Here is a 26,631-nt window from a genome sequence, read left to right on the forward strand (position 1 = left end):
TTTGGGATAGTCTGGAGAAGAAAGAAATTGTAGAAATGGCACAGCTGTTCACCATACTTCTCAAGAATAAAGCTTCTCAATTTACAGTAAAACAAACAAACAAAAAAATCTCTGATCTGATAGCTTGGCATACATAGCCCAAAATAGCCCAAAGGAATTAAGTTCTTGTTGTCATGGTCATTGATGATAAAACAGATTTTTTTAAATCAGAATTTATTTCTCAAATTTTGTGGGTGAATTTAATGTAAAATATAATCCAATTCTCCATTGGCACAGCAAGTCTAACTGAGAGGTATGATAATTGTATTTTAAAGGCCAACATAAATAGATACTTCTTGAAAGGCATTGGAGATTTTTCTGCTAAGTAAGGAAATAGTTTTATAATGGGTTTTAATCACAAAGGAGCTGGACTTGCTCAATAAACAGTCAGCTTAAGGAGAATTGGATTTCAAAAGGACAAACATAGATACACAAGCAAAAAATAATTCTCAGGCTTGAATGGGGAATTTAGATTCTCCTTGGTTATGGACTCTTGCTCAATTTCTTGTATAGGTTACTAAGATGTGTGAAAATGGTTGACTGAGCAAATTAGTTGTTCTGGGAAGAATTTCATCTCTGGACTGCTCAGCTCTCACCTCAAATTCCAGCTAAAATTTGAAGATGCCAATGTACTGACCTCCTTGTGCAGCATACAATGCTCTGACTCTCCAGATCCCACAGAAAAAGATGAGTACCAACAATGAAGCAGCGTGGGTTGGGTCTGCAGGGCAGCACCATGTCCATCCCTTCTCCTTCACTTAAATGCAAATTGTTCCATCCTTCTGTTCTAGAGACAGGAGAAGGGGTTTGGGCTATGATTTGCTTGATATGTGATAGCTTGTTTATAGTGTCTGTGGTAGCCCTTCACAAAATGAGAAATGAGGAATTATGACTGCAAAAGGAAAATCTAGGACCTGCAAGCTAGGGAGAAATCTCTGCACCATCCAAGTGTGCAGGTCAAGCTCGAAGTGCTGCTTGTATGTTACTTGTTGCTTTCTCTTGATGCAGAGCTTATCTACTCTCTTGAGAAATATATGTTTCCTTTAAGTTATGCAAGGCAGTAACTCTGAAAATTGAATTAACTTTAATATAACAGATACTGCTAAAGCTCTTCAGGTATTTGAAAGCTGTGTGTGAATTTCCAGGCTTGTTATATTGAATGATATACTGCAGAGGGAAGGTTTCTCAAATATATATATATATTTTTCCTGAAGAAAGTGCTTAAATGGCCCTACAGGGTTCACATTGACTCTTTCTAAAATCTGTGCTATTGATTATTTTTTTCCATATTTGGTTATCTACAGTTAGTTTTGCTGCAGAAGATTCTAAATTGAAACTGAAAAATCCTTTTGAGGATCATTTGCCTCATGACCTAGAAAACTGGCAAAAGATTTTATACGTTTTGGAGGTGCTAAAGGGTTCTGGCGTATTCAAAGATTAGGATTTTTTTTTGTCTTTTTTTTTTTTTTTTTTCTTCTGTCTTTAACTAGACACTGAAGTACCTTTCAATTTCATTCCTAAACATTTACTAATTCAACTTAACTTAGAGCCAGTGAACTTTGGCCATATGAGTATTTATTTATTTTTCAGTCCTCATCTCTCTCTGTTGGCATCTTTACCTAATTGGCTTCTTTTTTGGAATGTAAAATCTGCTCAGAGGAGAAATAATTGCATTAAAATTAACTGGCAGTGATTGCATGGTTGTTTGGGCAGAAATTAGATTTCTTAGGTTTATGGGTAAAATGCTATAAAGTTAAAGCCATACATTTTGTGGCATGTTATGGAAAACACATCACATGCTTTTCTTGCACATGCGTAGGAATCCATCCAATGCTTCCTGTGCTTTCTATTCTGAACAGGATAAGATGATAAATCCCACTGTGGCTACTTCAAATTCTCATCAAAATTATCCTGGCAGCAGAGTTAGATGCTGCATTCTTATTCTTTCTGATTACTTGATTAATTTCCTTCGGATATCTCTTCAATTGAATAGTGATGGCTTTTCAAGTTGTCCTTACTTACAGGTAAAATTTTCCAGGCTCCTATCTATGCCAAAAATTTGTTGGTGGTTGGTGAATATTTTGTTTGTTTGTTTGTTTTTTCATTATGCTTTAAATTTGAACACAATATTTTTTGTTTTTGTTTTGTTTTCTACAAGAATGGAAGGACTAACAGCTATGAAAATCCAAATATTCTTAACCTTTTTTTTTTCTATCAGATGTACATCAAAATGAGATCTCCTAAGAATCAATAGTGTTGAACGTACATTGCTTACTGGCAAGGCATGATGTAGGAGAGAGGAGAAAATCTTCTCTGACCATACACTAGCAGATTTCCCAGGGGTTATTCAGCATATCCCTGCATATGCCCAGCACTTTACAACTACATCTGCCCAGCTGTTGTCCCTGAGGTAGGACAGCCCAGTAGCTCTTTCTGGCAAGAAAGAGTCCCTCTGGGGGCAGAGCTCACGCTCTGTTCTTGTTCACTGTTTCTCAGTTCCTGTGATTTACTTGCAGTGATGATATGCAGTTGCACAATCATGAGTTCTTCGTTTGTCCAAGAGTTCAGCATATTTTATTTATTTATTTTTAATAAAAATGAATGGAAGCAGCAGCTCTTGGGATCTCCTTTGTATTTCTGGTGGTTGTTCCACTGATCCTATCTCTTGTATCAGGCTATTAATATTTCCTGCCAGGTGCTGCTGTTGTGAGGCTGCTCTGATCAGCGCAGTGGGGACAAGCAGGTTGTGGTGGGAAGGTTGCTGGCTACTGGCACACAGCAGTGGGAGCCAGCACTGATCTGCAAGAAGCAAAGCTAACTGACTCCAGCTAGGTGAGCGAGGAGCATGGAGTTGTGCTTGGTACTGCCTGCAGCAGCAAAGAACCCTTTTTGTGACCTGACAGCGTCTTCCCACTGTACAGACAGCTGGGGGATTCATAACGTGGTCCTAAGAAGCAATAGTGCTTTGGGCAACCACACCTGCCTCCTGTTAGGGAAAAGGGATTTTTAGGTTACTACTTTGAGCAGTGTACAGCTAATTGCTTGATTTCTGAACACCTGAGCTGAATTCTTCCCTGTCTGGCTTCAGGGATTGAGAAATTCTTCATCTTTTCTGTGGATTTTTAATAGTTTTCATCTACTTCCAAATACTACTTTCATACATAATAAAAGCATTCCTTGTCCATATTCATAAGGAGTGTTGTATCATTGTGGTAAAACTGTTTTTTCTCTTAACCAAACGTGACCCCAAAATCTCTGAAACATTTATTTTTAGAGCAGTGCTGTAATCTACACGCAGCAATTTCCCCTGCAATCAGCCACTGTGACACTAAGAGAGATCTTTAAACATTCACAGATGCATATTTATTCTGAAGCAAAATAGTAAATAGCTGAAGGTTAGGAAAATAAATGCTGTACCAACATGGTATTTTGAATCTGAAAAATGCTTTAAATAGCGTCATCCTAATTTTGGAACAAATTTAGAATCAGTTAAGTTAATTGTGGAAAGAGAAAACAGAGGGCTAATGTGTTGTACCTCTGTTAATCACACTGACTTGCACTTAATCACGTCGCCTTACATTAATCACATAGCCATGTATTTATATTGCTTTATCATCCATGAGGACCACAATGTTTTATGCAGAAACCATTTCAGGCTCTACTGAAATTCAGTTTCATTTTTGAAGGACGTGGCAAGTGTTTTACAGTGCATAGCAATGCTGACAACAGCTGAGACCAGGAAGAGAAGAACACATCAAATGCAAAATGGAGGAGAAAGTTGAGAGGTGGAGTATAAGAACTAGAATGGTTTTATTCTTCTTGCTATGAGAAACATGCTGTGATCCATGTCTGCAGCTAGCAGGATTTAGCTTCAGTACTTCTATGAAAATGTAGCAGCTCTAATGGCCTCCTAGCAACCTGCTCTGAAGTACTGGTGTTAATTTAAATTTGAGGAAACAATGGCATCTACTGAATAGCTAATAAAATTTCTTGTAGCATCTAGGATTTCCTTTGCAGTTATCCATCATAGTATATATCTACTGCATAAAACGCCTTTTAATATTTCCTCTGTCCTGTTATTGTCTTGCATATTACAAGATTTTATGTAGTCTTTAGTCTCTATAAGCAGGAGTATGTGGATAACAAAAGAACTGTCCTGGTAGGAGTAGCATCATTGTTTAGGCGATCTTTCATTTAAGTTGCATTTTGTGAACTTTCTTTGCCTTAACACTGTGTCACAGTCTGGGAGTACCTTGTATAATTATCTACTTTTATTTTCCTTACCTTACCTGCAGGGCTATAGGAGCCATAGTAGTCAAGAGCATCACATGGATAAATTAGCATGAGTCACATTGAAATTACAATGGAGGGGGCTTAAAGAGACCGGGGTGCCGAATAGAAGTCATCTTGTCCTAAAGTTATATCACTCAGCGTGACCTAAAATCTGATGCCTGTTTTAGATTGCTGTGTGTGTTTGCAGTTTCAATTGCAATAAGATAGGTCTTAAGGCAACTCAGGGTTTCTGTCTCCTACCTCTGGGATAGTTATTAAGAATTAGGACATTACATTTGTAAAATTACACTCAGTAACAGTTGATTCCTTGAGTTTATGATGTGTATTAAATAAAGCTTTTCCTGCTTTATTTTCCCACAATGTTCTAATTTATTAATGGAGTCAGAAGAGGTTTGTGCGTGGTACTTGATGTTACATTTCCTTAACGCTGTAGTTCAGATTTCATTCCAAATGGAGTTCTTCACATTGTAGGAGGAAGTCTGATAAACTTGACAAAAGTAGACAGATTTTCAAAACATATTTTTGCTCAATTTAGTATATTGACTGGCACTTTATGATTATATTAGTGGAAATTTTTTTCAGAAGGAAGAATAATTTTCATGGAAAGTTGAAAGGGTTGTCTTAAGTTTAAAATGACATCTTGAATTATGAAATAATTTTCTTGTTTTTATGTGAACTCTTTCACATCAGTTCAAGCAGAAAGTATTAGTAAGAAAATTAGTGTTCTATAGAATCTTAAGAACAGGGGAACAGAAAAACGGGTTATGTGGTTTGTACTCATCCAAATTTCTTAATGCATTAAAAACAAACAACCCCCAAATTAGACATTCCTGGAGTACATGAGATTTGAATGGGCTTATACGTTATAGTTGCAGCAGTACTATATTAGTTGGTGTTAGCTTATGCCAAACTACCTAGGTGTGCCCACCTGAAGGAGACTTGCTAGTTTAAGAGGCCCCAGACCTCTCCCATCCAGAATAAACTTTTGTCTTTATCAGTTTCCTGGAGGCCAGGACAAGAAGGGCTGTGTCTATGTTAGCAAGGAGTGAGAACTGATAAGGGTCTATCTAGATCCAAACAGCAGGTGTAGAGGACCTGGTTTCCTCTGTATTTATTTATTTTTATAAATTACATTAACTCTAATCCCGTGGATTGAATAGCTGTCTGGGGCTGGAGCATACCAGCTGTGCTCCCAGAGTTCCCCCACAGCTTTGGTTCCTCTAGAATAACCATCAGTGGAGATGACCAGGAGATTCACTTCAGAAGTGCCACCCTGGTCCCAGCTACACAAATACAATGGGAGTGCATGTGTGCATGTATATGTACTGCAACAAAAATGTCTATATATACAACTAAGTGTATATATACGTATTTCTGTGTGTATATGCTCATGGGTGCCTCATTCCCTGTGCTCCTTGCAGGCTTGTAGCCTTGCAGTTAAAGTGGGCATCACTTTAGGTCAGAACAGTGGTGATATTAATAGCTTGCTCTAGAATTAAGCGTTACAGTAGAGTTTAAACTTATAAAATTCATCTGTTTAATGTTAAACTGCTCTTGTGACTGAAAATCAATGTAATGTCTCTAATGTTTGCAAAGACAAAAATTTTAGTATCACTAAAATACTTGTTATTCTGCAGAGGGGAAAATACAGTCCCTGCTGAAAGGCAGTGGATGCTGCTTGTTTAGAAGGAAACTGGGAGCCTGAGTACTGCTGCAATAGTTCCAATTCATGAGCAAGGCACGGATTAGTTAAATTTGGGAAGTCCAATCTAATTACAACACTAATGATTCAGTACATTTTCCGTCATAGGGAAAAAGCTGAACTGACAGCTTTTTCAAATCTCTGCTCCACAGTCTAAGGATGTAGTCCATGTGCAGAATAAGCAACTTGCGGGTACCTGGAGGGCCTTTTCCCCTATAAACACAACTGGATGAAGTGTATGCCATGATCCTATTGACTGATTGATAGCTTGGGAAAGCCTTTAAATGCTTATTTTTTCTTCTAAAAATTCACAGATTTAGGCACCATTATTTTTTTTTTTCTTTCCTAGTTCTTTCCTAGTGAACCGTAGTTGTTTTTTGCACTTTCAGCAATCTCACTGTCTACATAGAGATGAGTATTAGGCAAAATGTAATGGACTGAATCTTGCAGTGTATAATTTAACACTCAGAGATGAATTACAAGAGAAGCAAAGTATTGAACAACTTTTGTGACTTCTAGATGTGACATTATGAGTGTTATTGGTCTTATGAGCCTTTTGTTGTGGAATATGTTAAATCTTTCACTTAGTGTATTTTGTTACTGCTGTGGTAGATGAGAAGGTTCTGAAAATAATCATCTATTTCCCTGGAAACCACAGTCTTCCTGGGACCTTCTGCCTTCTAGTACCATCCTAACCATCTTGCATGAAAGGAGCTGGAATTCAGCAACAGGAAGGTGCTGAGACTCACTCAAACTGAAGTACAGGTACTTACTGCTTTGCTACGCGTGTTGGATTGAGAGAAAGTCTGTAATATTCTTCTCCTGTGTTACAACACTGTAGCATGACATGCAGAAAAAAAGTTTGCCCACCTCGGAACAGGGTACATCTCCCTTCACAGATTTTTCATAACTGTCCTTTCTGAATATCTTGGTTGGCAGCCATCAGTACTTTTCTACTGTTGAGCAGAAAGCTGGCTCTTCAGAGGCAAGTCTGATGATCAGCTACGGTGTATACTTTGCTGCTGGAAACAATGTCACTATACATTTAAATAACAAAGCCAGTATTTTTAAAGACATCTGAGAGTATCATGTGTTTCCTGAAGTACTTCTAACATCTTCCAATACCTTTGAGTGACAAATACATCTGTATTCCTAGAAATACTCCTTTATATTCCTATAAATGAACAAAACGTTACGAATATGGTGCACTTCTAATCTGGTAGTAGCAGCCAGAAGTTAGATTTATATTTATAAATGCCTACAGTTCTGCTTGCCTTTTAAAGTCATTATGGTTTGTTATGTGAAAAGCGTTCCTTATGAAAGCTTAGAATCAACATCATTTTTAAAATGTCTTTGTTAACAAATTACTTGCTGCAGAAGCTATTTTACACAGTTGAAAATTTCAAGGACTATATTTGATTACTAAATAAATAAATCTAATCATGCCATACACTTACAAAAGTATTCACAGCAAGGTTTGATTTACTTATATTTGCAGCACTATCAACTGACTTTAAAATTTTTGCTGTAAGAAATATAACAGCTTGAGTAGTAAGTATGAAAGACAATATTAAACAATCATTGCCATATGTATATATTTTTTTCAGTATGTGATAGAGAAACTAATCCAGCTTGTTTTTCTCATACATTCAGATTCACAAACCTAATGACACCTGTAAAATAACTAAGATTTGGCCCTTTTTATATACCTCTGCGTACACATACTTTTTCAGTTCTTTGTGTTTCTCGGTTGTTTTTGAGAGAGGATTACATATACAGCCATGGTGTTGAAGCACAACTTCCGAGCATTCATTTAAAAAGTCTCCTGTTGGTATATTGCATGGTTAGCTACAGGCTGGGATTAATCAATTAATCAATCTGCTTAACTGATTCCTGTTCCTCAGTTTCTTCCCCCTAGAAATGGAGGTATTATAATCCAGTCCCAGAGTGATTTTAAGAGGTGCTGGGGGATAACTATACTGTGGTGATCATGGTGGATAGGAGTATTTAAACTAACAGTAGGTTTCAGCTCCAAATGGAGTGAGACACTCAGAAACAGGTATCTTTTTGATGAGAAATGTACAAAATGCTTTTATTCTTAGGATTTAGCCCTGAATATCTTTTATTTTATTTTATTTTTTTAAATCTCCTTTGCTGATTTTTTGTCTGATGCCATTTTTGGATCCATTTTCACATGTTAGGCTGATTTTTTTAGTGGTTAACACATTTCTTTCTACCACTGATTTATAATACATCAAGTGTTTTTCCAATTATTTTCCTTCCTATGACTGATTTTTAAAGGTGGGAGAATGAAAGGAAATTCAAGGACTTTGAACAATTCAGGGAAGCTCTAAATTAGACGTACTATTACTAGAGAAGAAAATTACCTACAAACTGGAGAGAATCCACAGAAAAGCCAAGAGGATACTGGAAAACTACCATGAGGGAAGGTTGAAGTCAAGGCATTTACTTTACCAAAAAAAAAAAAAAAAAAAGAGTAGATTGAACACAGGAATGACAAGTTTTCCATTTATTTTTTTATAAAATACTTTAAGCTGAACGGTGCTCAATTTTTCCACCTTTGCCACTGGATGGAAGACATCAGCACAGCTAATCTACGAAAGGAAGAAGAGAGTCATTTACCCCTGTCCTGTACTGTGCCAAGATACTTAAGGTATGAGACTCTTAATGTAGTGCCCTGTTACACCCAGTTGTACCAGCGGGTCAGCTGTGTACCACATTCCCAGTGATTTTCAATAATAGCCCATCAGTGCCCATTTCCTGTGGAAGAAGGTCCTTCTGCCTTATCTGCAATGATGAAGACTTCTGCTGAGGTGTTCACTGAAGCATTGCTTCAGCCTCAATGCATATGATTTGCTTTTGAAGAGTTTGAAAGGTCTCACAGCATAGAACTTGCTAATGAGTCATTCCAGCTCACCTTTGCTACTGCTTTTCATCCAGCATGCTTTGGTGACCACATTATTAGGTTATATGGCCACAGCATCCCACTATTCTATTTAATCCCAGTTCTGGAAGTGTAATTTTCTAAATTTCTTAGCCCTTTGTGATATTTCTCTTACATGTATTAACTCTCTCTCTGTATTGAACCTGTCCTTTGACCAGTTCCTGACTTCTTTCATGTTAATCATGCTTCCACAGTGGTACATTCCTCTGACTCAGTGTTTGGAAAAACAGAGTTCACATACCTGTTCTTTTCCTGCATCAGCAGATATGTCCCTTTTCCTGATACCTCTTTTTTTTTTTTTTTTTTTTTGCATGGAAATTGTAACCATTAGAGAGCTCTTAAATGTATTGTTTTTGCAGAAGCAGGTGGAGTAGAGCAGGACTTCTGTTTTCTTGGCAAAGAAAGGACTTCACTGAAAAGTTGGCCATAATTGTACTCTGGATGTTGCTGATCCAAGCAAATCATATCTATTTCCATGTTCAGCAGCTGAGCTGCTAGAGAAAGGAATGATTCTGGAGTCTCATCCCCAAACCCTGTGGGAGAGGATAGAGCCCTATTTGCCCGCAACATCTTATGCAAAATCTAGATGTCAGATCTGGAGCTTTTGACATTACCACAGCTGGTAGACCTTCAGTGTCAGTTCAGAGCTTTCCTATTCTTTTGCCTATCATCCTAAAGTCCCGTTTCATTTGTATTATTCCCCCAACCTCATATGTATGCATGAGTATGGTTAATTTTTTTCCTGGGTTTTGAAATAATTTCTAAATAATTCCTTCACTTACCAAAAAGCCATGACTTGGGGTGAATATGAAGAAATGATGCACATGAACTCCTGAGAACAGGCAAGCTTCTCCTCGGCAGCAATTAATGAGGAAAGTAGAAGTACGCTATGTTAGCTGAGCATCTTCAGAATACTTTGATGTTGTGTGGTATTGATTGACCTTCAGTAATGCAAAAATGTTGAGTAATTCTAAAAAGCAATGAGGTGGAAATGGTAACTTTCTTCAGAAGTATTTGGCTAGTATTATGTGCTAGTCAAAGTTACCATATTATATGGTAGCTTAATTATTCCTTTATAAATCTTGGGATATTTGTGATTGTTATGAGATTATGCCTTCACAGATTCTTTTGGTAAGTCTGAAATAAATCTCTCGTGGATCAGTGTATATTTTGAAAAGCTATTTTGAAAAAAAAAAAAAAAAAAAAGGAAAGAAAGAAATGCCTGGGTGACATCAATGATTTCCTGAGTTTTTAAGTTAATTGAACAAGTATGTATACTCTACATAATTTTTCATGCTGCTGGGACATAATTTCCTTAATTATTTGAAACAGAGACTTAATTATCATTACATCTACAGGGGAGTGAATTTATCTGGAGGTGTTATGTCGGTTCCTCTTCCTCTGGAAGAGGAGAGAGGAGAAAGCTCTGCAGCATCTGAAGGTGAAGAATAGCTCATTATCAAATGCTGCCATGTCAGGCACATCACTGATATTTGGTGTGCAATATATTCATGATCTATGAAGAAACAGTAAATTCCTCCACAGATGAACATCAATCTGGCAAATGTTTTGCAAAGTACTAGGCAAAGTTATCTTCATGTTCTGCATTGCTATGTGTGGTGTGACATGAGACTGCCTAACAGGTGGTGAAATATTCTGTTGGCACTCCATCAAACCACACTGGAAACTTTTGGGTTTGCTTCTTCAGGGCTGTACTATAAGTCCTGTAATGAAGTTTACCCTGAGTCTGCCTAGAGAAATTCTGTCCTGGCTGGGCATTAAGGAGCCTCAGGGTAGGTAGTATCTGCACCACTATGCATACTGGACTAAATGTGAGGGTTTCTTCCAAGCCTCAGCCAACATCTTTCTCAAGGAGGAAAAATATCTGTGAAAATGTCAGAGCTCAGTCTGGAGGAGGCAGTCAGGATTAGGCAGCTGTATTGCTACATTGAGCATATGGATTAATTTAGAAGCCAAACTGCTAAGACACAGTGGTAGCCTGCCTTGTAGATGTAATGTTGAAATGAAAGGAAAGTGTATTCACCTGATAAGTCTTCAAGGCTGCGCAATGAGAAATGTGTGAGGTCTGTTACTACTCATATCAGGAACGGCTGAACTCCTGTCTCTGCCATCATCACCGCAGTTACTGATGTAACTGGAAGTTGGGGTCTAAGAATGTGGATTGCAATCTTATTGCAGAGCTAAAACTGGAGCAGTTCCCCTGGACCTTGCAGATAGCTGATAGAAAAGTATATTATATCAAATTGAAATATCTCTTTAGGTAAGATTTTGATTTCCTTCCTCTCCCATGGAAATCCTGATTTGTTCTGAAAGTTTTTATCTGGCTTTCTTCCAGGCTTTGGAAGTTACTTTCTTTTGTAAATTGCCCTTTATCTGCCTTTTTTGATTAAAAGGTACCTGGAGATGCCTATGACACTATCAAATTGGTCTTACCAACTTCATATAAATCTGCTGTAGGGACATTGTATTTTAACACTAACACTCTGTATCTACTTAGTGCCAAAATCCATTTCTGTTATTACAAATTGGTTCAATTTGGTGAGTTTAATCCAGACCAAAATAAATTATTGTCCCTGGATCTTGGAACTGAGTACAGAAAATCAGGTGCTGCAATGTGAATGTAATGGGAAATAGCCTGAAAAGCATCATTACTTAAACTGAAATTCTTTTTGGTTTGTTTGTTTGTTTGTTTCTAAGTTCTTTGATCCACTGAAAGCATAGTGCCAGAGGTAAATAAAATAAAAGAGGATTCTGCTATATGTCCTCCGTCTAACTGGATACTGGGAGAATACGTGCAATTTTAAATTCAAGTCTGTTATATTGAATGTGATCTTTATTTTGGCTTTGTGGCTAAAAAGCTTTTTGCTTGATTGCTTTTTGTTTGACTGCCATCAGGCAGAAAGAACGTCACATACTTGCTGTGATGAATCCAGAGAGACAGTCTGTAAAGGACAAAGTTCACTTTTTCCAGGTAGAATTTAAATGTTTAATTAAGAAATCAAAACTATGCTATCCACAGATAAATAAGTTTTATCTTTCTTCTTGGCCAAGGAAAAACTTGATTAATTTAGAGATAATAGAATGCCTGTCAGCTACCACTGCTGAGGACTACAGTAGGATAAATTAATTAGGTTCCTTGTGCAAGGATGAGCTTTAGTGGTCTTATTGTGCAGGAGACAGGTTTGTTTATTGTATTGTGGCTGTTTCCAGCTTGAAAGATTTTTATCCTAAATGTCACTAGTTGACTTCCATGTTCTATTTACAGGAGCTCAGAAATTAGTTTTGAAAATAAGTGTATATGCAATCTACTATTTTTTCTTAATTACTCAAATCCAATTTGTATCATTATTATTTTTTTTTAATAGTAATTCTTTTATAATTGGTTTGATGCCTCTTTTTATGATTTCAAAATGTGGTGATTGAGTGTTTTGAATGGCTGCTTTAGCATTTGTTTTTTTTCCCATAGCTTTGAAGTACTAGGTGTAGCAAGTATTTAGTGAAGGAACTAGCTGGTCACTAGGTTAATTTAAACATCAGAAGTGATGTTATTATTAATCACAAATCACAGCTTTTTGAGTAGGATCTTCAAGCAAATCAAGATGATTGTCCCCTTGACTTCAGTACTGTAAATGGGTAAAGGATCAGATGGTTTCTGCTTTGAAAAGCTTGCAGCCCAAATAGGGCAAAAAATGAAGAGAAGATTGGGTAAATGAAGTTATAATATGAGCTAAGTGAGTTGTTATCAGGGTAGACAATAATCTATTTCTCATTAATGTATTTTGTAGGGAGTGGTATTATGCAAAGTATCTGCTCAACAGAAAGTGTAGAGGATGAACCAAAAGGGAGCAGGGAAGTGGAGGAGCTGGTTAGGAAGAGGCAAATAAAAAGTGATGAGTAGAGTGTAACCAAGCCTGGATGCACAGCCAGTGCTTGTAGACAAGGCTGAGACACTCTGGTCCAAGTACTTTTCAGCCAGATAAGTAAGTTTAGGCAGAAGCAATAGCAAATGATAGGAATTTTTATTAATTCAGCAGAGTAGTTTTTTGATTTATTTGGGATGCAGTAAAGGACACAGAAATTCAGCCAAGGATGTTACTGCTAATTGTGCTGGATGTTAAATTTAGCTGCTCTTCAATGAAAAGAAGTGATCAATCATTTCAAGAAATAAGAGATCATTACTAGCTAGAAAAGGGCAAAGATATTGTCTTTCCAATCTTTAAGATAGATGCCTTTTTGTTCACTCTTTCTCTTTTGTTCTGTATAACACTAATGCAAATAATCTGAACACAGCAGATTTTTGTATGATGCACCTCCTTTTTACAGAAAGATGGCCTAGAGATTAAGACACGAGTGTAGAAAAATCAGATCTGGTACCCTGATTGTGATTAACTTCTGAAGTTGGCACAGAAGTTACTTGTCTTTACTGTATCTTGTTTCCTTAATGGTAAAGTGAACAAAAAAGGAGGTAGTAGTGCATTAATAGATTTTGTGAGGAAAAATAATACTCAAAAGTATGTGAGGATTGTAAATGGTGCTATGATATTAATAGCTCAATTCTGCTGCCCACACATAGGCTGTTGGAGTCGTGTCCTGCCTTACATCAAGCTGCTGTTCCAGGAGAAACCTCCACAGGACCTGTGTCAATTCTGCCACCCGCACAGTGGTGTTTGGGAGATCCTGTGCTATCTGAGTTGCCTATGGGTAGGCAAATAAATCAAACTCACAGTTTCTCAAAGTTGATTCTTTGCTTTTAGGTTGGTCCTTATTATCTTACTGATTTGTCTCCCTTTTTTTTTTTCTCTTTGGTTTCTCACTTGTTTTTTCCCCCCTTTAAGCTCGCTCTATGTTGTTTCTCCTTTCTCTCTATTTTGTTTTCCTCTTTAAACTGCATCCCTTTCAAATCATACATCTGGATGCCTTTCCCTATTACATACAGGCTAATCACACAGAGCAGACTGGTGAAAACTAGTCTTAACAGCTTGCCTCTCCGTAGTTTGTTTGTTTGTTTGTTTTGAAGTACACAGTGGTTCTTTGAAGCTGTGCTAGGCTTGCACTTTCAGTGGGGATAAGCACCCTTCAGAATACATGCAGAGAGCAATGAGCCACCCTACCAGGTGAGAGGGCCCCACAGCATTAAACTCCATGCAAGTTGTCAGAGACAAGCAGGAAAAGTCCCTACCTGTACATTGCCACAGCTGCTGGCATTCATTTTCTTCTCACCAGCAAAACAAGACCTCGTGAACTCCAGGTTCATCCTCAAGTCTCCTTAAATTCTCTATAAATTCTACTGGGCAGCTAAGCTTTACTGCTGGACCTCTTAAAATCACACTTAAGCAGAACAATAGCCAACTGTTATTGTGTTAAATTTTGCAAGTGTGCCCAGTTAGAGCCAATTTTCTGGATGTTACAAGGGAAGGGTGAGTAATGGTCTAGCACTGTGCTGCTCTGCAATGTGCAAGTCAGTACTCTCTATAATGTACTTTCTGGCTTTAACCAAATGACCAAGGACTAATGTAGGAGTTTGTGGCTTCATTGTGAGAGGAATCATGATGTTGTTTATTTTGTGGATCTCTCTAGAGCATTTTAACATCATCTGGGCCATGATGTACAATTAGATTCTGTAATTTTCAGAAAGGTTATTATAATCATCTCTCATAGAATAATGTTCATATTTGTCATTTAGACTGTGTAGAAAGAGCACATTTCCCTCTTTCAATTTTGATTAGGAGAACATATCTCATCATAGGATTTTATGCTTGTATGATTTTTATTTATCTCTCTTCTCATTTGTTACATAACTGTCCCCATGCATCGTGGTATTTTACAACACTCAAAGTGCGAGCAAACAAAAGCTGACATTAAATTAACAAAAGAAAAGCATCCATGAGAAAAGTGAACCTTCATGCTTCTTGAAACAGGAAGTACCTCACCTGAGCTCAACAATAGCAGGACTGTCCATCAATGAGAAAAATCCATCAGAAATTTAAAACATGACAATACCACATTCAGAAATCGTTGAAATGCAGTTTGTTAGAGTCTGGGAGGGAGTTCTGGAGAAGTGCCACTGCATACTTGCCTTGTAGCTCCCCTTGGCATCTTCTCTTGGGGAGAGGCTGGTATATCAAATAGACACTTAGTCTGACCTGTAAAGTAGTTTTTATGCTCTTGCATCCTGGAGGATTCACTTGGTTTGTAGCAGATACCATCTTCCATCGCTTGGGACATATTTTGTGCATTAATGCAGTTCAGGGTATGACTTTTCTTTCCTTGTGAACCTGTACAGAAAAAATCACCTCTGGCATATTAGGACAGAGGTTGTGAACTTGCAGTCCTCCACTAAACATAACTTCCCAAACTGAAGTTTGCTTTGAACCTTTTCTCCTAGTATATGATCTATGGTGGCAGACTTCAGCAATGAAATTCAACTGTAAATGGTTTGCAAATAAGGATTATTGTGCCAATATAAGATAAGAGCTGAACAGGAGGCTGGGGAACAAATGGAAGTACAATAATAGAGATAGAACATAACATTGTTTAGCAATGAGGATTGACTGCAATTTGTTGAATTATCAGGAATTTTCTATGTCATTAATACTGAAAGTGTGCACAGCACAACGGAGTGATAACTACAGATTAGCTAGTGTTGACCTGGAAACCTGAGCCAAGTTAAATCATTTCTTAAGATCAGTAATGGAAATGATCCAGGCTGCAGATGTTCAAGATGAGGAAAAAGAGAGTGGTCAGAGGAGGATGAGAGCACTGGTATGTCTTGGAAGCCTTCTGCTTGCTTCTCTGTCTGACTGAGATCTTGTAAATTTATTGGCCACCTCCACCACAGTTATTTCTAAATAAATAAATAAATAAATGAGAAAAGTAATTTGTGTTTTAGGTTGGAGAGTCATTGTTTGCTCCTTAATGACTTCAGGCATGTTTTGTTAATGATCATTGCTGTGTTGTACACACCAGTGGATCTTCTTGAGACTTCAAAAACAAGCTGGAGCATCACCCTTCCTGGCTTGGCTCCCGTGTTCAGCAGCAGGCCTTGGGATGCCTGGACTGGTTTTGCTATAAGCCAGCACCATGTGAAGCAACTTCTTATCAGTCAATATCTCTAATGTAGCATCTTTCTGTGTTTTCTATACTAGTCATAGTATTGACTTTTGTCAATAGAAAAGCAGTTGTACAAAGGTGAGCCATAGTTATTGGAAAATTTACATCTGTACAGTGCAGAAAGTATGAAATTTTGTCCACCTCTTGGAAAAGAGAAGTGATGGAGCCTGTTACACAGGGACGATGGTGAGATCAAAATCTCAGCAGAATTGAAACTGAGCAATACTCTGTTAATTCAGAAATCTTTATTTTTACTCAGTGCTAAAATGTTAATTTCTACTTGCTGGGTATGTTTGGTTGCTGATCTTATTTTATTAAATCCTGATAATGTTATATATGGCTTGTTTTCTGGCTAGATAAAAATAATAATAATAATTTGTGAAGTGCTTACTTTGTAACTCAGTTTCCACAGCTCTGATAATAATAATCACTTTGCACAGATACCCTGAGGCTTTAACTCATATTCTGTGTAAATTAATTTCTGCAGAAATGAATACAATACTTCATATTTCTTGTATATAATCCTAACTTTGCTTAAAAAAAATCTGAGGGACAATGAAGAATAGGGCTGGATTATTTTTTTAACAAGTTTCTAAGGAATCTTTCATTTATTCATTTGCTAATTAGAAAAATCCATCTAAATCCTGTGAAATACATTGTGCATAGTTTAATGCTATTATGTGATAATCTTAAAACTTATCTCTGCCCGTCTTCTTTTTCTGACCATCTTTTGATGTGTCTGTGCTGGTGTGAAATGGAGGCAGAATAAGACTCTGACATCAGAATAAGACTTTGACATCATGATTTTTTTTATTTTTTTATTTTTTAATGCCACCCCAAAAGATTTCGAGTAGTTAAATATGAATGTGACCTCTTGGGTGAGAAGACTTTTTTCATTAGTTGGACTAAATGTTTAGGTACATCATTTTAACACTCAGATATCTGTAATCCAATTCACATTCTCTCTTTGCCCCCCCTCTTTGCAGAGGAATGACTGAGGAGCATCCTTGTACTGATTCCCTCTCTGGTTTTGCTTCAGCTACCCATGTGCTAATGGTGAGGAGGTGGGAATCTCATGTGGCTTCGGCAAGTTTTGAGTATTTGTTCCGTTTCTTGGATTTAACACCCTGCTCTAACACTCAAGTGAGAGTCAGTGGATATGTTTTGCATTAGTTCTGTTCCAGATTTCATACTTTGATATGTTGTCTTCCAAGCTAGCTTTTATTTCTGGAACAAACAGGGTTTCTTCAACTTTGTTCCTACACTTCCCAAATACCAGCTGGGTATCATGGATCATGCTTAGCTTTTTTAATTTGACACTTTTTTTAAAACAGTTTTATGACATTGAATGCTTTATATATCATCCCATCATGTGAAACAATTTTGTCTTCACATTTTAAATTTGGAGATGCGTATTCATTTTCGGTTTGTTTGTTTGCTTTCTATCTGGGTCCATCTGGAATTCCTGTCAGGCTGTGGTAAGCTGGGGTTCAGCTCTGGGGCACCCAACCTAAGAAGGACATGGACCTGTTGAAGTGAGTCCAGAGGAGGACCATGAGGATGCTCAGGGGGCTGGAGAACCTCTCCTATGAAGACAGGCCAAGAGAGCTGTTGGGGTTGTTCAGCCTGGAGAAGAGAAGGCTCCGGGGAGACCTTAGAGCAGCCTTCCAGTACCTAAAGGGGGCCTACAAGAAAGCTGGGAAGGGACTCTGTCAGGGAGTGTAGTGATAGGACAAGGGGGAATGGCTTTATTCTAAAAGAGGGGAGATTTAGATGTTAGGAAGAAATTCTTCACTGTAAGGGTAGTGAGGGACTGGCACAGGGTGCCAAGAGAAGCTGTGGATGACCCATCCCAGAAAGTTCAAGGCCAGGCTGGATGGGACCTTGGGCCACCTTGTCTAGTGGGAGGTGTTCCTGCCTATGGCAATTGGGTGGAAATGGGTGCTCTTTAGGGTCCCTTCCAACCCAAACCATTCCATGATTCTGTATGTTCTCCTTACGACTTGTCATATACTATTTTGTAGTTGGATAAGTTGAAATATAGTCACATTTACTTCAAATTTATCCTACTGTATTTATTTTTTTCTCTTTTATTTTTCAGATAAGTGTTCTTTCAAATCTTATATTTTATATTGAGCAAATACTTTTTTCAGCTTTGTGAGCATATGCTGAAATCCTTATGAAAATTTGCAGATAGGTGACTCTCACATGGTTTCTTCTGAATGCTCTGTTTTCATTTTCTGTCCAGAATTACCATCCTGAAACTACTCTGGGGATCTGCACAGATTAATTATGCATTCTGAGTTTTTCCTTTACAGGTTGTAGAAGAAAAAAATGGTTGTATTTTAAAAAGTGTTGTAGAACAACGTTGTACAAGATGCATGAGTTTGCATCTGCTGGGATCCTGAGCACTTTGCTGTTCTCTAAAGATTTAAGGTAGTGAGTTCATGGCAATGGTTTTTGACTCTCAAAAGTGTTTTGCTTTTCATACTGGAGTTACTCTGTAATATCCTTAATTAATGCTATCTATGGTAGGTTAGATTATTTTAGTCTTTTCAATCTGTTAAGTCTTTGTGAATTTATGATGAAGTCTTACCCTGGGTATTCCTCTCTGAGCAATCCTGTCTTCCTGCCTTGAGTGATTTTGATTGTGTTAGTTATTCTTTAAGAATATGGATGTATAACTGGGGGTGATGTATGTGGGGATGTCTGATGAGGCTACTAGCAGTTCCTGTTCACTCTGCTACTGCTGTGCAGGGAGCTGAGCTGCTCCTGAGGCAACTCTTGGTTTCCTGTGATTTAGATCGGAAAATCAGGCTCTTTCTTTCTTTCTCTCTCTCTCTATTTATTTATTTTTTTCCCTTGAATTACCATAGCTTGGAAAACTATTTTAGGGAAAGATTGATACGCCCATCATGGTCACTGCCTCAACCACTATTATAACACTGTCATCCTTATCACAAGACATAAGTTTTCAATATAATCAAGCTTACTCAATCTTACTCTTTTGTTTTGTTTATATTATATTAATTTCCTTTCTTTGGCATATTGCAGACACTTAACTTCATAGTCATTGTACAATTGATCATTTTAATTCAAGATAAGCAAATTATTGACTCTTTCTTCCTAACAGGTATAATCCTCACATATCTGAAATGTATTATTTTTGGTAAATGAAAGTGCTTAAATGACTTAATATAGGAAGTGCTGTCTTATGTCCTCCAAAATCGTTACTGAAGATGCAACATCCCCAAATGGAAATATGACATTTATGAATGATATCAGACAATGCTTGACGTCCTTCCCCAGATTTTGTGTTTGGGTCAAATCTGTCATTTATCTCAGTACCACATTACCAGACAGACAGTTTATCTGTACATGTATTCACTCAACAGAATCGAGGTTTACCATCAGATCAAAATTAGCTTTTACTTCATTCTCTTAATAACTGGACTTAATTATTTAGTTTGTATATTTTTAGCAGCAAGCTGGTTCAATACTGCTATTTGTTTTAGATCCTTAGCATAATTCAGTGCATTAAGCAGACTGTACAGTATCACATTTGGAGATCACAGTTAAATCGGGGGGGGGGGGGGAAGTTTCAAATTATTATTATTTATTTGTTTGTTATGTTATTTTTTATGTTATTTTTATGTTCTTTAACAGAAGACGTACTGGTAGTTGATTTAGGGTAATTAAATGAAATATGGGGTAGGTTTTTTGCCTTTCTTTTTTTTGATAGGGTGAACATGTTCACCAAATATATTTTGCTGTCTTCAGAAAACTACAGAGTACTTGGCTGTAGAATGTTTCTTGATTCAATTAATGTCTGCTTCATCATTTTTTTTCTATGTAATTTAAATAAAAATTTAAATAGTACAGGCTGTTCATACACATTGGTGGACGTTCCTAAACCTAATCCCAAACATTATTTCTCTGTATGGGAATGCTAAGAATATATATATGATGTATCATGTATCATATATATATACTAGCTACCTGCCCTCTTTGAGTCCAGGATGCATTCTAGCTCTATGGGCCATGAGATGCTCAGCAATAGCTTTGCTTCATTTGCCTTTCCTTTCCTTAATGCCTGAATCCAAATCCGCAATATGGGTAAGTGACTACATGGACCTAAAATAAAATATTAGCTACTTAACTGTCCAGATCTCCTTTCTTTGGCATGTTGTAGAGCACTCCAATGCTGTTGTAAAGCACTATTTACTTGCCCTTCTCCTGTCCTCAAGGGCCACCAATAAACTGAGCTATTCCTGTTACTAAATCTAATCCTTGTATAGAAGGGTGGTTGAACTAAGGCTTCAGAGAGAGGTTAGGCACTTGCTGCTCCTGTACACAGCCTTCATTTTACCTTTAAGGACCATCAGATGCATTCTGGTGACCTGGACACTTCAAACCAGCTTTCTCTTGACCAGTATCTCAGCCTAATGCTAGTAGGCTGATTAAAGAGGTGATCACATAGGAAACACAATAAAATGTTAGGTCCATGCCACATCCTAATTCTTCAGGGTGCTCGGTATTTACTACTAACCTGGAGCTGTCTACTTTCCTTTTTGTAGCCACAGCCCTAGCCCTAACCTAGACCCTAACTCTAATTTTGACCCAAGATCTCCATATAACAAGATGAAAGACATGTCTGAAATTTATTTCAGCCTGTCCACAGGGAGGCTGGAGTTAGAAGAATCCATGTGTAATGCAGATAAGCCTTCATCTAGCCTTCACTCTGTCCCAAAGACACCCTATAAATACGTGACCAAACTGGGTCATAATAATAACTAAACTGCAAACTATAGACTTTTGACAACAGACTTCTACTTTAAGACAGAAGTGCATAAATAAGTGCTGAAAGGTTCAGCAGAGATTAATTTGAGACTTGCCATCAGTCTGGTGTTCTGTTTAGTGGTAAGTTATGGTTACAGCCAGGAAAGGGTTGGTTGTAAAAGGCTGTGCATTCATTCAGTGATCCGTGTGGCTAGATGAAGGATGGGAGCTAAAGAGACCTTTGAGGAATGGCTTATTCCAGCTTCAGTCTGTTCAGCTGTCTCTGTATGGGGTCATGGGGTTAGTGTTAGGGTTAGGATTGCATTTAGGAAAACAGTGAGTGAGCCCTAGTTGTCAGTTTGTATTGCGTGGGCTGCAGGACTTCAGTGAGGGCAAGTATCACAAGTATCGTCAGCCAATACCAAGCCACTGGCCAGTACTTTGCGTTCCAAATGTGTGAGACACCTGTAATGAGCCTTTACATTCTGATTTGGGTTAGGATTAGGAAAGCTGGGAAGCTATGTCATTGTATGTTATTAACCCTGAATTAAAATTAGAGTTGGCATTCGCAGAAGACAAGTTCAAACACTGCCTCTTAGTCTCATTTGAGAAAAATACTAAAAGAGAATTTAAAAGTAGCAGTTAGGATTAAAAAACAAACAAGAAAAAAGTTGAGGTGCTGTAAGAGGTAGGTTGTTCCCTTCTGAACCTGAGCATGCATCTGGAGACATTGATGTGTGCCATTAATATCTCGGGAAAGAGGAAAGAGTTTTTTGTGACAACTTTTTTGCCCTGTTTTGTTATTATATTATGGATCTTTCTGATTCTAATTAATGTGCCTGCACTTGCTCCTGTGAACACAACTCGAATGTATTGCCTTGGCGAGAAGGCTTACCTGGCAGCCGGCTCTTTGAAAAGGAAATGTTGGATTTTCAGAGAACTGCCTGGTGCAGATCAAAGCCATGCTGCAGCTGGGAGCAGGTTGTTCGGCTCATTGGTGACAGGGAGCAATGTGAAGTCCTGTGATGATTTGAAATGTTAAATTAAATGATTCCTCTGTAAAGCCATCTGTGATACTTTTTAAATATTTTATGAAGAGATCAGTGATGAGAGGACATGAGATCTTTGGGAATTAAATGCAACCCAGAATGCCCAAATGAGCCAGGGGAATGAAAAGTTAAACATAGCTACAGGCAAGAAAAGTAATCTTTTTTATTATTATTTATTTTTATTTTTTCCCCCTCTCAGATGTCATTCTTTCTGTCTTTCTGCTGTAAATATGGCAAAAATTCCCTGAAGTTTCACACGTCAGTTGCACGGGTAGTGTTGCATCACCTTTGTGATCATCTTTATTCCTGGTTTCCACTGCAGCAATGCTCTCTGCCCCTTTGTGCACCCTGGTTTTTGTGGCTCCAAGCTGGTTGGGGTTGAAAGGCAGATGGTCTGAATATGCCAGGACTGGGACTGTTTGTGTTTATATATGTTTTATACTTGGACTGCTGATGTGTTTATTCATGGCATCAGCTACTTTTTTTTTTTTTTTTTTTGGGCAGGGGGAGGCCCGGGGGGAGCGGAGGGAAGGGGAGCGGTGATTTTTTGTGTCTGTTTTTTGCTTTTCTTGTGAAAATGGAAAGTTTGGTTTCTTTGCCTTGGAAGAACAAACTAAATATCACTCCCTGATACGTTTTATCCCTCTAACAATATTATATAATGTTTTGGGGGTTGTTTGACAAGAAAGGTACAGCCTAATTGATCCTACTTGTAAGTCTCTAATGTTAAAATGAACTGATAATGCTTTGATTTAATAACAGAATGCATTTGTTGTAGTTAAACGGAGTGTGTAGCAATATCCAATTACTTTTGAGATTACTAGCCCTTCTGCTGACATATTGCAGTATATTTATTACCTAGTATGACAATCCACTTCAGAACTGGGGTGGGGGGGGGGGGGGCCGGGGGAGGCAAATATGAAACAGTAAAAGTTTTAAATGCACATCAGCTCTACCAATTTCTCATACAGCCTTAAAATTTTTCATTCCCATTTTGCACTGAAAATTGTGCAGATGCAGATAATGTTAATATCATTGGACATAATAAGCCATAAACAGCAGAAAAACATAGCAGAACTTGATTTTTTGCTCTGTCTGAATGGGAAAAGAACTTGCTTGCATTGCCAGCAAATTTTATTTCTTTCTTCCTTGTTTTGAGACCCTGGGAGTCTCTGCTAAAAGAAAAATTGCTTAATTAAAACAAACAAACAAATAAAAAACACACCTCTCCCAGGAACTTCATACTTTGAAGTAGATTTACACACACTACGCTTCTGCCCATGCACACAAGATGCTTCTCATTGTCTGTAGTCAACCTTTTTAATTTTTGGCAAAATACTTTCCCTTACAAATTTTGGAAACACTAGTGCATGCAACACTCCAAAAATAAAATACTATTTAAGCTTAACAACAAGAACTAGTATTGAAAGTAACAGCATTTTTGTTTTGTGACACTAACATTAATCCTTTTTATTTTTTTTCCCAATATAGGTACTTCAAAAACTAGGAAAAGCAGATGAAACAAAAGATGAACAATTTGAAGAATATGTACAAAATTTCAAAAGACAAGAGGTCAGTTACTTTTTCAGTTTCTTTAATTGTCTCTTAAGAAGAATGCAGTGTATTTTAACATTTGATTTTGAAGAAGGTGTTGCAGGGGAGAAGGTAAAAGGAAATGTTTTGAACTATGTTGGTGTAAGATTTTGTTCAGCAGTTTTCAAACAGAAAAGAATGATTGGATTTGTGCGTGCAAATATGTAAGATGTGCATTCATATTAAATAGCTATATTCTAATAATGTACAACACTGTCATGCCAGAACTCCTTGGGATCAATGAAGTAAACGCACATTTTCAACAGTATAATTGAGAACAAAACCCAAACCCAATGTGATATAGCTTTTAGTTGCCTTGTTGCAAAGAAATAATTTATTTCCTTGGTTTCATTTTGTGGGTTGTTTTCATCAATGGTAGATAGTAATACTAGTTTTATATGAAGTGAACAGCAGAATAGTTTTAGACTGCTGTGTGTTGTTATGCTCCCTGTTAGTGCAGGGATGACGAGATCTGTGGTGGCAGTACTGATGAATCACTGAGCAAGGTTCAATTATAAACACATATATGAAAACAAAGGTGCCCTTAAGAGTTTATAATCTACTCCCAATGCAATGTTAAATTCTAACCTCTATTACTCCTCACTTTGTTGGACGAACTTTTCAGCTCCAAGTTGATTAATTGCAATTAATTATATAGCAGCTTTTTGTACAAATTAATGCCTACCATGAGCTGCATTAATGCCATCAAGAAAATAATCTCATTATGTTAAGTGTGAACTGAGGTATCAGTAGCCTTCATGAGCTATCTCTTAGAGCTCATATGTGAAGGTACTGAAGGGTAAGAACTACTTCCACACACTTTACATGATGTAAAAATTTGTTCATGTTAGGGTTTTCAATTCCTACCCTGAGTCAGTCCTGTCTACCACATGCATTTCTGTCCTTTCCACATAAGCACAAATCATGCACTCTGATTTGCTAGGGCACTGATTAACTCTTTCACATCTTATGGTGACTTAGCCATTATTTTCCATTGTCTGTCTAGAGAAAGAGTGGGAGGTTTGGGGAGTAACTGGGCTGGGTAGATGTCCATTCTTCCCCCAAAATGACGATGATGGGAAGTAAAGAATCTGTTTCTCTGATGAGGGTGGTTCCTTCCTCAAGGTCAGGAGGATGATGGGATTTAATAGGGCTGAAAAAACATTGAGAAGCTTTGAAGCCCTGCAGAGTTATATTTTCCCTTTTCTTCCCCATCCTCTTTTCCAAATATGCTGAGATATCAACTGGGCATTTCTTTCCTTCTGATTTTCCTTATATTACTTCTTATCCTTGTTTTCAATATCACAGCTGTTTGCATAACTAGTAACTGTGTTACTAGAAATAAGGTGCATCTGTAAGACTGTTATTGGGTGGGAAAGGAGTAGCTGGAGCATCCCCATGAAGAAAGAGAATTCTGTGAAATGTCTTTTTAGCTAAAAAATCTGAGTCAATAAAAATGAAGAGAGATGAAAGAGAAAACCCTTTTTTTTTTTTTTTCAGTAAAATTATGTCTCAAGTGTTTGTTTCTTCCAAGGGCTAAGGAGGATCTTAACATTCCTTCATTTTTATTTCCTTCTCCTTTGATGTACTTAGAGACAGTAACAAGCAGTCAAGGACTCTACAGGAACTGAAAGATATTAAATAGATGCAAATGTGACTTGGGGCTATGGGAGGAACTGGGTAAGAAGGAGTGAGTACTGAGGGAAATACTACAACTCTAGAGTGGCACATGCAGTTTAGGTTAGGTGCGCTGCCATACCAAATGAGAGAGATCATTCGTACATTTATGAAATTAATCACATGTGCTACTGTGTTCTGCTGGGCTTGTTCTCAGAAAATTGTCTTGCACAGTTCTTCAAGTACAAGGAGGAAAAATGAGGCAAAACTACTGCTTCTGCTACATACACAAATAAGAAGGATATAAATTGGTTAGATTTTCTTAGTTTCTTCCATGCTTTAATCTACAATTGACTAGGAAGGCAAAGATTTGAAACATTATAATGTGCATCTAAATTTATCACTCATATTGATCAACACCTTGCAGAAATGCTGTCCTCTGTGGACTCCTTTTCTTCTTGGTTTACATTCAATCTTGCTTCCAAGGTTATCTCTGCAACTCTAGAGCCTTTAGAAAAAGAAAAATTAAATTCAAGGTATTAAAGAGTAAAAAGACAGCGGGGGTGATTGATCCAGGTGACAGATGGGGTGATTGGACCAGTGTTCAGATCCACAGAATTGTTGGTGTGGACCATTCAGGTGGCTTCCCAGACAGGTCTTCCTATGACAGAAGCAATTTGAGAGAAAGTACAAACTTTACTTTGTTGCTTGCAGTCTCACTTAGCATTGATTTGTCTCTATTTCCTGGTCATCTCACTTACCTACACTTGCTTTTGAGGAAGACTGTTACTTCAGATCTGTGTCTTTCTAAGTTGTTTGTAGCAGCTGGTGCCATGCAGGCTTTGGGTAAGTTGAAAGCTGTGAAAATGGACTGTTTTTCTTGTTTCCCTACCTTGATGAACCTGTGTCACTTGGGAGGTCAACTGGCCTTATGGATAGAATTATCCTTTTATTGATACTTTCCAAAGATCATAAATGAGAGCTCCCAGTTCAGCTCAGGAAAAGCAGAGAAAGAGCATAGTGCTCATAACGCCGGAAGCAAGTAATGCAAAAACCGAAATCTTAACAATTTTTGCGTGCATAGCATGTTGGATGATGGGTATGCACCAAACTGAGCAGGAGGTTCAGTGTAAGGATACATTCAGCGGATCAATCTTCCTTTCTGTAGGAAAACATCATTTAGGCTCCCCAGTGGTCTATTCCCATCTCTTTCTGAATACAGCTGGATAAGGTCCCCTTTTGGACATGAAGCACAGAGCTGAATTATCAGATGAATCACCATGGAGAAACTGAGTCATTCCATGTCTGGAGAGATCAGAGCACAGTGGCCTTGCAAAGCCTCCAGATTTTCCTGTCAGAAGCAGTAAGCTGCTGCAGCTGAAACCAACAATAAAAAATTTTGACTTTTAGCAGTGAATAAAATTGTTATTCACCTTCCACTTAAGTTGTAAACAGGAAATTGC

General features: G+C 37.7%; 1 protein-coding gene across 2 annotated transcripts in view; it reads left to right on the forward strand.

The window, feature by feature from the left end:
- AMPH (amphiphysin) overlaps nucleotides 1-26,631 on the forward strand; it is a 125,390-nt gene that overhangs the window by 30,541 nt on the left and 68,218 nt on the right. For both annotated transcript variants that reach the window (XM_035317495.1, XM_035317496.1), the window contains exon 2: nucleotides 23,450-23,530. In XM_035317495.1, coding sequence (XP_035173386.1) covers nucleotides 23,450-23,530 — 81 coding nt within the window. The remainder of the gene's footprint in view (nucleotides 1-23,449; nucleotides 23,531-26,631) is intronic.

The sequence above is a fragment of the Oxyura jamaicensis genome, chromosome 2 (assembly GCF_011077185.1).
Source record: "Oxyura jamaicensis isolate SHBP4307 breed ruddy duck chromosome 2, BPBGC_Ojam_1.0, whole genome shotgun sequence".
Classification (NCBI taxonomy): domain Eukaryota; kingdom Metazoa; phylum Chordata; class Aves; order Anseriformes; family Anatidae; genus Oxyura; species Oxyura jamaicensis.